The sequence below is a fragment of the Calcarisporiella thermophila genome, assembly GCF_041956535.1.
Source record: "Calcarisporiella thermophila strain CBS 279.70 unplaced genomic scaffold VTP21scaffold_4, whole genome shotgun sequence".
In the NCBI taxonomy this organism is placed as follows: domain Eukaryota; kingdom Fungi; phylum Calcarisporiellomycota; class Calcarisporiellomycetes; order Calcarisporiellales; family Calcarisporiellaceae; genus Calcarisporiella; species Calcarisporiella thermophila.
In genome coordinates, this window is record NW_027192194.1 from 474154 (window position 1) to 487062 (window position 12909).

The window sequence follows — 12909 nt, forward strand, 5'->3', positions numbered from 1 at the left end:
CCTTGGATTGTTTTTAATAACACGATACCCCGCCTCATTAGAGAAAGGCTCTCTAGGGTTCAATAATTTGAAGGATTGCTTTTTAAATTTGGAGGGGTTGTGCGGAGAGGCCGAAAATATCCCCGTGATTAGTTTAATCTCTCCTCAGGAATTGTGCCTATCCGATGAATCACAAAACAAAACGTCAGCGTGTATATTTTTTAGTGAAAAGAGCAAACAAGATCAACATGACAATAGCACCAATACTTCAAAATCAAAACTGTGAGCTAAAATCTTCTTTTTCATTTGCTTCTTCACATGGGGCGAAGCAGGGGCACTCAGTGTAAACAAAGGGCTAAAAAATAACTATTTTATATAGCGAGAATAAAAAAAAATAAAGCAATAAAAAAAACATGGGTGAAAAAAAAATATTATGAAATATAAAATTGACACATTTCCAAGACTCTAGTCAAAAAAATAAAAAATAAAAGTGGTCGACGCCAACCCATTCTTATACATGTGGTAGAGGATTTATTGCAGTCCACCCTCCTCATCGTCCCGATCCGTCGTTGAGACTCGCCGGAACTCCCCTCCCCGCTTGAAGAAGGTGATCTTCCCCCGTCGCTTCGGTGACACATCCTCCTCTTCCTCCTCGTCCATGTCCACGATTGTTTCCGCATCGCGCTGGTCCTGTTGCTTGGACGGCACCAGGTCGCCATGGCGGTTGAGGCGGATGCCTGAGAACGAGAACTTGCGAAACTTGTCCTTCTCCTTAGCTGCCTTATTGACCGTCTTTTCCTCCGCGCCCTTTCGCGACTTAGAAGGCTTCATCATGTTCATGCCCATACCCATCGCAGGGTTCATCATCATCGGCTGGCGCATCATCGGCTGCTGCATCCCCATGTTCATCCCCATTGGCATCCCGCCCATCGGGGGCATGTTGGGCATGCCCATTCCCATGCCGGGCATTCCCATCGGTGGGAATCCGTTCATATTCGTGACGGGAGGAACTGGGGTTGGGCCAGGGTTGGGGCCGGGTGGCGGTGGTTGCGTAGGTGGTGGTGGCGGCGGCGGTGGGGGAGGAGGAGGAGGAGCCTTGTTGTGTTCTGCGATCAGGATGACCTGGAGTTTGTGACTGAACGACCAAATGACGGCCGCCCAGTATACCTAAACAAAAAGGAAAAAAAAATCGTCAATCATCTCTGGAGAGCATCGAGGAATGGACTAGACGCCTACATAGATGATAAAAATAGAGATGAACGCGAGAATCGAAAACTTGAGCTCATCATTGTACAAACGCTCGCAGTTGAACTGGTCCAACTGCGAGGGGAAGAGCACCTTGATGACGGTGCCGTTCAGTTGACTGGCCTGAACGCCCTCAATCACCCTCTCTGATTCCGCATTGCATTGCCTTGAAAACGAGTCCTTATTGCTCCCGAAGAGGATCAGATTGATCAACGAATCGAGGTTGTATAGGCAAACCATCACCCACACCACGTGAGAATAAGGCCGCACCAGGTAGAGTTGTTTCTAGGGTGAGTTAAAGATGAGCAATAGATAAGCAAAAGGGTGGCAAAGAAGCAGCGAAAGACTTACTAGGGCCAAGGCCATGATTCCAAATATCGACGCTATCGCAAAGAAAAGATTGATCACTCCGAACATGATGAGAGCATTTCTATCTAGATACAGATAGAAGGCTGTTTGAGAAAAAAAAAACGTTAGTGGTTTTGTAATGTCTACCCACAAAAATAAGAGCCTTCATTTTCTTCTTTATTTTCACACATGAGCTAGAAATTAAAAGGCACACTTACGACTTTGATTCATGAACGAAAGCGATGCAAACCATAATCCCATTCCCTAGAAGAAAGTCAGATCATCCCAATTTAGATCTCGCATCACATAAAGAATGCAAGGACTCAAATCACGCAATATTACCACCCAGATAAAGCTGATTAGGATGGAGCCGGCTTGGAGGTGGACGCAGCCGCAGCATTTACGCAGCACACTCGTGTTCACATGAAGGAGTTGCTGCACCTCCTTCATCATTGGTCTATTCTCAACGCCTATCAGAGCCATTGAAATCCCCTATAATAACCAAAACGATTAGTAGAAATGGAAAGTGCTTTTATTCCCTCACTCTCTATTAACGTGGACGGATGGGTAATAGAAAAGTGCAGAGAAGAGCAAAAGGAAGAAGAAGAAGAGAATTGTGAGACAAAAAATGGGCGTGGTTCGTTCGAGGTCGGTGTGAAGCAATAATTAGATATATCAATGTCAATGCCAGTGTGAAAGATTCAACCACAAAGACGCGTAAGGGGAGAGGGTATAGAAGAGGGGGAATAGGGGCGGGAGGGAGGGCGATGAGTCGAGAAAACGACAGAGATTACAGATAAGCTCGAGTTTGTTTATCAAGACAAACGCGTAAAATAAAGGGGAAAGGAGCTTAAGCGACGCGAAGGAAAAACAGAAAAATCACCAAAAACGCGCTCGAGGCGAATCAGCGTGATCGGCCGTGGGTTTGGGTGGGACAAATGACAAGAAACGGCAACTGTTCACGAAATCCAAACGTGAACGGTGTTAATTGCAGGTAGCATGAATAATAAGCATAAACAAAAGCGCCCGTTTTCCCAACGGACCCTCTAGCCAAGTGCTTTGCCATAGAAGCACGCCACTCCTTAAGTAGCAAATAATGATGCGTTTATTGACTTGATACACCAGGAAAACAAAACAAAAAAATAATATTAAGCCATGAGCACGGGTACTATTTACAAAGCCTGGCAGCCCCCCTCCCCCTTAATCTTCGTTGCGCCGGTAGGCGACCAGCGCGTCGATCTTGTGGACATTGGTAGAGAATGAGCGTAGCCGCACATGCTCCGCTACGCCGGAGATGAGGTGGGGGTCTGAGTCTATCCAGGTGGTGGGAACTTCAGCGTCTTTGTCGGCATAGACAAGGATGTTAAAGGTGCCTAAATAAAAAGTGGTGTCAATAATAATTCAGAAATAAAGGGCGTTGGAAAGCCTCCATCCTACATTTCTCCTCTAGCATGGGCAGGAATGTCACGCTTGCTGTTATTTGGCGGATAATTGCCTGAATCTCGGCGTGGATTTCCTTCTCGGATTTCTCGATCACCACTCCATCCGCACTAAATAGAATCCGTTGCAATAGCCATTCGAGAGCATATTGAACTCTTTATCACTTACTTTGCAGCATTTTCTTTGTTTTCTTGGTCAACCACGTGTATATCAAATTGCCATCTCTCAAGGACTTGACGCGTCTCCTTGGACATCACTGCTAGCACCAACTTACTTATCTTCTGTGCTGTGAGCCAAGCTAGAGTAACACGATGATTAAATATAATATTAGGATGATGGCTACAGGCGAAGAACTTGGCACTAAAACACTTACTATCGAGCTGAGTGATAATTTGTTTCAAGTAGGACTTGAGCGCATCGTCCGAGGTGACAAGCATATTGAGCCCGTATTTCTTCACCATTTTGAAATCCTCTGGGGGATAAATGGCACGTTGGAACAAAATGCTATCCAATAGAATTCATGATATGGATAAGTAAACAATGGACCATTGACCCCATTAGTGTGCTTGCAATAATGGGTTAGAGAGACAAAAGGATTCTTACCTGTTAACACTATATTCTGGTGATGTGAGAAGTGGAGTGGATAGGAGAGTCGCGTAAATATATGAGCTACCTCGTTTTCACGGAAGGGGATGACTTACCAAAAAATTCTACCACAATCTGCAGCGAACCGCGTAGAGTAATCTTGCTCCGGACATTCTCCTTCGACATTTTGGTATTAGCGATGTAGGTTTTAAAATGGCAATGGGAATTTGTATTTGTGAGTTTGTGTTGGGTTGGCGAATGTTTTAAGGGTGAACAGGTCAACGCGACTTTAAAATTTCGACGCGCATTTTACGCGTAGGGTGACGTTGAAATCCAAAATTCCAGTTTCTGAGAAATCAGTGGTGGGTCCAATTCTCGGGCGGAGGATGGAGGCTCCTATTGACCACTCGCAAAAGAGCTACGATCCTCTCCTACTTAGCACGAACTCTATGAACTAGTTTGTCCTCAAGCTGTCACTGACACTACAGAGGAGGAACAAAGTCCAATCTGACTTTATCTTTGAAAGAGAAATATATCGTAATACTATGTTATAACAAAGACTATAATACAAAGGTAAACAAAAGACAAATATCAAAGAATAAGGAAGTAAACGGCTTTCAACTTCCGGCTTTTTTACATATGAAAAAAATAATAAACAGTTAGAGAATAAGGGGGCATATTAATTGAAAAGCCTTAGATATTGTGCCTCAAGAAAATAGTATCGAGGTGAGAGAATTCAGGGCGAGGTATCAGGAGTAGAATCACCCTCGGGGAAAATCAAGTGGTCAAACAGGGTCTCAAAAGAGAAGTGAGGCCATCACGTGTAGGGTGTGATTAAGGAGGTGCTGAATAAATAAGAAGGAAATGAAAATGGAAAGGGAAGAAGGAAAATATATAAGGAGAAAAAGAGAGTCGACAATAGTAATGACAAAAAAGGGAACAAATGCAGTAAGAGTAAGAGAAAAAGTATATAGTTTAGTACCAGATATTGCCGATAGGGGGGGGGAAAAAGTTCATTTTGCTGGGCCTTTTCTCTGATAATTCTTTGGTGAAAGTGGTTGTGGTTGTTGCAGATTTGATTGCGGTTGCTGTTGCTGCGGTTGCGATTGAGATTGTTGATGTGTGCGAGGAGGCTGGGGTCTTGATTGCTGCAGCGACCGATTCTGGTCAGAAGCACCCCCCGCTGCCTGTGACGACGATGCGGAGGTCGGTGGTGTAGACGAGGTCGCTGCCACCGCCGACGAGGAGGAGGACGACTCGGTGGTGGCGGGAGGAGTGGGGCGGCCACACTTCTTCACCTGCTGATGTCTTTTCAGCGCATCCTGAGAGAGGTTGGGGGTTGAATCGAATGAATTAAAAATTCGCCTTCACTATAAAGAAAAGCCATATACATACTTTGCGGGAAAACTGTTTCTGGCAATTGACACAAAAGAACGGCTTAACATCCAGGTGAATTCTCTTGTGGCGCTAGGATACAGAAAAAGACAAAGAATGCTCAGTGACACGATGACTCTCCGCCTCCACATGCTCTTAGCAAATAGTTACCTTCAAATCGTGGTTACGGTGGAAAGACTGCTGGCATCGGTCACATTTGAAAGGACGCTCCACCACGGGAATGCGATAGTGATAAGTGTGCATCATGACGGGCGAGGGAGAAAACGCTGAAGGCGCCATTGCGGGTTCAGAGGCTAGGGGCAGGGTAGCGGGCACTGGGGTGGAGTCGGCAGTGGAGAGCATGAGGTTCCCCATGGCCTGGTGGGACTGAGGATTCTCCCATGGGGAGGAGGAGGGGTCCACACGACGCGAGGCCGGGAAAAACATATCCCAGGCGAGATAGGGGGTCCCAGGTCCAGGGGGACTATTTGAACTGAGGGTCAGATGGCCGTCGCTGCCAAGGTCGGGAGAGGAGTCGCTGGGCATGGTATGCTCCTCGCCTCCGCCGGAGGTGGAGGAGCTAAGCTTGATGAGGTTGCCACTCTCCGAGACCAGCCCAAGCCCCGGGTAGCCCCGCGCCGGCTGCATATTGCTTCCGAGGCCCGGGTGCAAGGGGACGCGGGGCGGAGGGACGGGGTTCACCCAGGGCATCCTGGTCACCGAAGGAGTGCTGGGCACGGTAGGGACGTCTTCCACCACGGCCATGGCGTCTGCGCGGTTGTCCGAGGGAGGGGGCGGCGGAGGGGGAGGGGGCGGCGGGGGTCGGAGAGGAACCGACGTTTGAGGGTAGTGACTGTGTCGGGAGGTAGGCGCGAGCGCGGAGTCGGGGGAGTGGGAGAGGAGCATCTGAGCGTAGGAGGTCATGGGCAGGGAGGAGGAGGATCCATAGTCAAGCGACGAGAATTCGTAAGTATCGTGGGCAAAGCCGAGAGGGGTGTTGGTATTGGCGGCCTGCTGTGGGGGCCACACGAAGGCGGTTTCCTCGTCCTTCATCGAGGTTCTCAGGGGGGACGGCTCACGGACCGACTCGGAGAAGCAGGCCGCTTGGCCCATGGCTCCCTGGGCGTCGGGGGTGCCGGGGGTAGCCAGATAGTGGTCGCCGAAGAAGCCCCAAGACTGAGCGGGGAGCTTGGGGGGGACGGTGCGCTCTTTATCGTCACGTGTGGAGTGGTCCATGCGGTGCAAGATAGGCAGGTTCTTGGATTCTAATATGTCCACGTACGTCGTTTTTTCGGAAGGCCAGGGAAGTATATTGGGCGCAGTGGGACCGCAGAGCATTTGGGGAGATAGGCACAGGGGGGGGGAGAGATAAATAAATAAAAGGTACAAAGTCGGCCCTAGTATCGATAAAAAAAGCGTCTATATAAATAAAGTGGAGTGGGGGAAGGGGGCAATAGATAAGGATAATAGGGATAAAAATAAAAGAAATAAATAAAGGCGAGTGGAAGAGGGGGGAGAGGGAGGAGAAGAGAGAGAGCCGGAGAGAGAGGTGCACGCAAGCAAACCAGCAACGAAGCAAGGGCGGAGGGCTGGGGGTGGAGAGGGTTCGGGTGGAAAGTCTCAGCAGAAAGTGGGAGTTATGTCAATAAAACACTGAGCACCGGGAGCATTGGAGGCGCTCTTGCGAGGAATCATGCAATAAACAACGCGTGGTTGAAAACAAACAAGAGCAAACAAACGGCTTGGAAGCGCAGCAGAGCGATGGGGAAGAGCAGGGGGGGGGGGGAAGGGGTGTGCGGGAAGAGCAGCAGCAGAAATCGATAAAAAGAACTGAAATAAAGCACAAGCTGAGCGTGATCAAACTTTGCGCATCGTTATGCGGTTCCGAGAAGTGAGAACGAATAGGCCTATTTATACTAGTACACACGATGAAGAGGAAACGTCGCTCCTTGGTTGGGTCTTGGATGGTCGGAGTACAAGTGGGAAAAGTAAGAGGAAGGTGGGACAAAAGCAGCTTGGTTCATCCGTCAACGGAAATGCAAAGTTCTTGTTCTCTGCATTCCTTCACTCGCTTTGCATGATGTCTTAAGTTGGACTGGGAAGGACGTCTCTGCTGGCCCGGCAGCGGCCGGGCCCCATCGTAGTCCCCTTTCCCTCCCCTGCAGACTCGACCTTTACGGCTTATGTAACTCTTTATCGCTCTTTTTTTCTCTTTCATCACTTGCCTTTTTCTTAACACCTCCGGGCTCCCATTGCTTGCCCGCAAAAGTAGAGGGGGGAAAAAAATGCTTAAAAAATGTGGCGGTCCTATTTTGCAACAGATAAACGAACACGTTTGACAGAGTTAAAATACAGATATGAAATACTAACTGTAAGAAGAACCGATCAATGCACTTAACGCAAGCATAGGATTTTCATTGGTTTCAGATTTGTGGATTTTTGGGAGGTTTTGCAGGTTTTTTTGAAACGATACTATTTGTGTATATTTGGAAATTGCATTTGTGACAAGTTTATAAACATGATCAAGCACGGCTCCGACTTCTCCCCTCCCCTCCCTCTCCTCCCCCAATGAGGCCCACCATACAGATACCATAGAGCATCCTCATTTTCTGAGGACTCCTTTCCATTTCCCCCGCCCAAACTTGTGTTGTGCGGTTTCTCAAACCACTGTAATCACGGCCTAGCTTGATCCTGATCACTCGAGCAATTTGCTCCTGGCTCCCTCCTCACCTCTTTCTCCCCCCCCCCCCCTCGATCGTTCGAAAGCTCGCAGCCGCGCTTCTTTTTCCTTCCGTCCAGCCGTGCACCTTGTCCTTCCCTGTTCATTATACCATAAGAACCTTGATGATTTCATCGGGCCGTCGATCTCCTTGTACACATTATTGCTTTCAGGCTCAGACGCTCAGTTTGTAACACCGTCGCCCCAGATCTAGTTTTTTACAAGATTAATTAATCGCTTCAATCCATGGTACAAGAGCGAGGGCTCATGGGCCAAGTTTTAAAAGCGTCGCGCGCGACTCACGGAGGGGATAGGTGAGCGGGGTGTGCTTGTTTTCTATCCATTTCTCTGAAACGAATTGAGGTATACAGTCAACGATGGGAGGCAGAAATGGGACCCATTTCAAAAACAGAATAGAATTCCAAATTATAACCTCGGAGTCAGAGAAACTCCCATCGATATTTCCATTTTCAAGTCTGAGCCATGCTTTCAGGCGGCATGGATTTAACCGAGCTGGATTCTAGTGCCCAACCGCATCTGGAACGGATCTCCCACCCGGCCAACTAGGTGGGTCATCCCCACGCTCCCAAACTCGTGCGTTTCCCCACACGCTCGCACCAGCAGCTCCAAACATCTCAATGTGAACTTTTTCTCCCCTCCTCCCCCCCCTCCCCATGGCCATGTATTGTGTTAGAGTTTAATGAAAAAATAACTTATGCAACCGTAATTCTGCTGACACTTTCCTTGGTTCTGCCTCTCTCCTCCCCTCCCTTTGAGACTCAACAAGTTAGGGATGAAGCGGTGGGTGGTCCTTGTTTTGTTGTATGCCAAGGGAGTGACAAAATCCCTTAGCCCACATCTGTCTCGCTCAGCTCCTCGCTGATTCATCCTTTCCGGCCATGTTCGGCTTCCCATTCAACCCCGAAGTATCTAAACTCCCTCCCTCCTCTCTCTCTTTCTCCCCCTCCTCCTCCCTCCCACACCCTCGTACAGCCTCTTCCCGCTGTGCTCACACGACGCTGTACGATAAAGAGAGGAGGCCGCGTGAAAGGCCGACCATGATGGCTTACACGGGGGAGTCCTCCGGTGTTTAGTTCGTGTTTGGGGATTTCGTATCCAGCCAAAGCATCTTTCATACGCATTTCACAGGGTCGAAGTTAGACCATGGTGGTGCAAAGAACACTGAGTTCACCCAACGCGTGAATGCAGGGCGGACTCTCAAAATGTAAATCAAACTACAGCAAAAGGAAGGTTCCATTTAATTCTACAGTTGGTGGGGTGTTATTATTTTTCGCAGGAATTGAATGGTGTTTCGTTGATGTTTTAATTTTTTTTTGTTTGTTTCTATTTATTTGAGGACATCCACTAGAACGCGTTCCGTCGAAGTCACGCTGGCTAGTCCATGCTGGGTTAAAGTGAGGATGACGAATGCATCCACGCTAGTTCTGAAAATGAAATGGAGAGAGAGGGAGGGAGGGAGGGGAGAGATCAGGAAATTAGGAGGAGACATCGGGGAAAGGCTAATGGGCCAAGCACTTGTTGGGAACGGAAGGAAAGAAGAAGACGGAGTAAATTGCCGTGAAACTTACACAAAAGCAAATATTCTAGAAATGAAATGAGAATACAGCCCCCCTATGAATCTTAGAAAATCAGTCAATCAGGCCTCCTTGAGGAGTCTATCCATCAGATTTGCTGGCAGCCAAGCAGAAGTTGAATGGCTACGCTACCCCCCCTTCCAGGGCCATCGCTGAGCCATTCGTTATTGCGTCATCTTAAGGTGGCTGGGAGAATGGGGAATGGCAGTGTCACGTTGGCGCAACGTATTGCTCCAATGGCGGACTTATACTGCTGGAGTGGTGGGACGAAGAAGAAGGAGGGGTAGCGGGGAGCATCGATAAAGGGCTGGCTTTCATTCCCACCGTAAAACAAACGGGCTCCAGGGAGGCCGGTGAAGCAGGGATGGGGCGCATGGTCTGTGGTATTATTATGATGTGAACAGAGCGTAGCCCTGTTTATTTATAGAGTGCGCCTCTTTTGCTCTGCCGCATGTTTTCCATTGAAACTTGCACCCCTTTCCCGCCAAGTGTTATATTGACGGGAGAAAGAGGTATCTATTAGGTCGGATGAAAGAATTGCCCTCAGGGCTGGCTTCCTCTATAACTGATATGCGTGGTCTCAAAATTGGGGATGGACTCGGGTGTATTTTATTCCAGCTTCTTCAATAGAAATTGGGCAAATCTATCTGTGCGGAGGGTGGAGTTCAAGTGCTTTCTTCTTTATCTATACTGCGTTGCTGATGAGTCTTCTTGAAATATGAGTCAACGGGATTCACAGTTCACGCTTGCGGGTCTGGCGCGTGAAGCTGCCTGGATATGAGTTTTTTTTTGCTTTTATGTCACGGAGCTTTTTTTTTCGACACGAAAAGGAGTCTCTAGCCTACCTCACTCGTTCTTCATTGATATTTTTAAAGGATTCCCCTGGAATCCCCGCCTTATGAATAACTAGAGTCTTTCCCCATTTGTGTGATGTTTGTAACTGCTTTTTGCCAAATCCTTCCTTCTCCACTCCTCGTCCCCCCAACGGATTGGGCCCCATAACTAAATTTTCCTAAGCGCCGGGTGCCCATAGTCAACCAATCCCTGGCGTCCTCCTGCCGAGCATTGATTACTTCCAACACTTATATAGTCTCAAGCCAATCAACCCTTCCACCTCGCTAACATATAGAGCATATTTATAATTTTGCTTTTTTGTCAGGCGTCGGAAAGAATTTACCGTGCCAGTTAGGCACCATTTCTCCTCACGTAAAAATATCTTGTCGATGGTTCCGCGCAATTGCTTTCCGCCCGTCACCCGCAAATAAACCGTGTATAACCATTCATATATATATATATGCGCATCGGACACGAACCTTTCTGTTTTTGTTCTCCACAAGCATTTCTTTCTCTCTCTCCATCCCAATTAGATATAAACATGTCACTCGTAGTTCCTACTGCGCTTGGCACCGCACTAGCCCTGCGTGTCCCAGAAATCGCAAACAAACTAGGTCTCCCGCCGTCGGCATTTGCCTACCTACGCCAATTCAAACCATGGATGGCCCCCGTCGTCTACATGATCTATTTGCTCCTGAAATACCCCAACTACGCTATCGGCTCCCAGCCCATCAGCGGTCGCAAGATCCCGGGGCCTAGAGGTCTCCCCATCATCGGAAATCTGTGGCGCGCCCTCTCGTCCCGCGATCGCTCGCTGGATGCTATCATGGAGAACTGGCGCCTCTACGGCCCTGTCATGACCTTCACATTCCCCTTCGCTCCCCGGATCATCACCATCAACGAGGTGGAGCTGGTGGAGCACGTTCTCAAGACCAACTTCCAGAACTACGTCAAGGGTCCTCGATCCCATACCATCCTGTTGCCCCTACTAGGCGAGGGAATCTTCAACACGGTAAGCCCCCTCCCCCAAGCTCTGATGCCGCCTTCGGCTATTCGGTTTTTCCTCCCCTCTGCTCCATTCCCATGTTAACTTATGTAACTCACCCCGATCCTTCGGTTTTCTATTCTAGAATGGCGAACCCTGGAAAATTCAACGAAAGACGGTAAGTTCTAGCATGAATCTGAGTGGATTTAAGTTGGGGAGGCTAAACTCTATGCTGGGATTCCCGCATGCTTAGGCTTCGCATATTTTCAATGTCAAAGTGTTCCGTGAGTTGGTCACGGGTGTCTTCCGGGAGGAGAGCGCGGAGGTGGCCGCCATCCTGGACAAGGTGGCCGACACCGGAGAGGACATCAACCTCAGCGATCTCTTCTTCCGCTTCACGCTAGACACCTTCGGCCTACTCTCGTTCGGCACTTCCTTCCAGTGCCTCGAGCGGCCCCATGACCCCGTACCCTTTGCCGTTGCCTTCGACTATGTCCAGACCCAGCTCGACTTGCGCTTCAGCGACTCGTTCTACCCCATCCGTGAATTCCTGACGGGCGCTCGCTGGAAGATCAACAACGCCGTGAAATTGATGGACGAGTTTGCCTACAAGATTATTGAAGAGCGTCGCAAGATAGTTTCGGAGGGAACCAGCTCCCACCGGAAGAAAGACCTGTTGGACTTGTTCTTGGAATACCGCAGCGAGAACGGAGAGGGTCTCTCGGACAAAGAGCTTCGCGACGTGGTCTTGAACTTTATCATTGCTGGTAAGCCCTTTTCCCCTGAATAACGCGCAAGCGATGATGTTCCTCTCCTCTAACCTCTTATGGCTTCGCACGCAGGCCGTGACACGACAGCCCAGCAACTCTCATGGCAATACCTTATAATGATGCAGCGCCCCGATATCCAAAAGAAGGTTCGCGAGGAGATCATGAAGGTTGGTCCCGATTCGATCAACTACGACTCGCTGCGCACCATGCACTATAGCTTGAGCGTCTTTAACGAAAGCCTGCGCCTGTATCCCCCGGTTCCCAAGAACGCAAAGTTTGCCGTGGAGGATGATGTGTTGCCCAATGGAATCAAGGTGAAAGCTGGCGAGTTGGTCGCCTTCAGCACATACGCCATGGGCCGAAGCGAAAAGATTTGGGGCAAGGATGCGTCCGAATTCAACCCTGAGCGCTGGCTGGAACGGGATGAGAACCAGGAAATCACTGGCGTCAAGAAGGAATCCACCTTCAAATTCTCCTCTTTCAATGCGGGCCCTCGTCTTTGGTAAGCGTCTATTTCTATTGAGCGCCCTTTTATGCAGCAAGCTTATTTCCTCCCCCCCCCCCCCTTCCCCTCGCAATCCTTTTTCCAATCATGATAGCCTTGGCCAAACCTTCGCCACACTCGAGTCTTTGCTCTTGACCTCACAATTGCTCTCCAAGTACGAGTTTGAGCTCTCGCCCCGCTTCATTGAACAGGAGAAGAACGCAAAAGAGCCCCTCTATGGCACTTCTCTCACCCTCCCCATGCGCCGTCCCCTTTGGGTGCGGGTGCGTAGACTTCAATCCAAGAACTAAACTCCACTCCACCCCCCCACACATACCCAAAGCTAAAAAGCAACTTTACCTCTCTGGCTATATACTCCAATGGTACTTCATTGAAGCTATTTCCCTACTTTTCCTATATTCCTAATTATTTTTTCGATGTATATATACTTAGCGAAGGTTCTTCCTTTTGATTTATTTGATATTTTATGATTCATCTATTCGAATCTATGTAATAAAGTGATGGAATGGCGATACTGGGTAAATCCCACA

The 12909-nt window shown here is 48.8% G+C and overlaps 4 protein-coding genes across 4 annotated transcripts; 1 reads left to right on the forward strand and 3 right to left on the reverse strand.

Moving 5' to 3' along the window:
• Positions 1–510: 510 nt before the first annotated feature.
• On the reverse strand, positions 511–2055 carry VTP21DRAFT_8467 (uncharacterized protein; the record flags this gene model as incomplete). Its single annotated transcript, XM_069399320.1, has 5 exons — positions 511–1146; positions 1216–1509; positions 1576–1676; positions 1791–1836; positions 1915–2055. 5 exons carry the CDS (start codon positions 2053–2055, stop codon positions 511–513), a joined length of 1218 nt encoding a protein of 405 aa, XP_069254749.1.
• Positions 2056–2772: 717 nt separating this feature from the next.
• VTP21DRAFT_8468 (uncharacterized protein) lies at positions 2773–3783 on the reverse strand (the record flags this gene model as incomplete). Its single annotated transcript, XM_069399321.1, has 6 exons — positions 2773–2945; positions 3010–3122; positions 3181–3310; positions 3386–3516; positions 3616–3631; positions 3714–3783. 6 exons carry the CDS (start codon positions 3781–3783, stop codon positions 2773–2775), a joined length of 633 nt encoding a protein of 210 aa, XP_069254750.1.
• An 827-nt stretch (positions 3784–4610) lies between these two features.
• VTP21DRAFT_8469 (uncharacterized protein) lies at positions 4611–6309 on the reverse strand (the record flags this gene model as incomplete). Its single annotated transcript, XM_069399322.1, has 3 exons — positions 4611–4919; positions 4993–5064; positions 5143–6309. 3 exons carry the CDS (start codon positions 6307–6309, stop codon positions 4611–4613), a joined length of 1548 nt encoding a protein of 515 aa, XP_069254751.1.
• A 4351-nt stretch (positions 6310–10660) lies between these two features.
• Positions 10661–12669, forward strand: VTP21DRAFT_8470 (uncharacterized protein; the record flags this gene model as incomplete). The annotated part of the gene is made up of 5 exons (XM_069399324.1): positions 10661–11131; positions 11250–11282; positions 11358–11871; positions 11947–12376; positions 12474–12669. The coding sequence occupies 5 exons, from the start codon at positions 10661–10663 to the stop codon at positions 12667–12669; spliced, it is 1644 nt and encodes a 547-aa protein (XP_069254752.1).
• Positions 12670–12909: the final 240 nt, after the last annotated feature.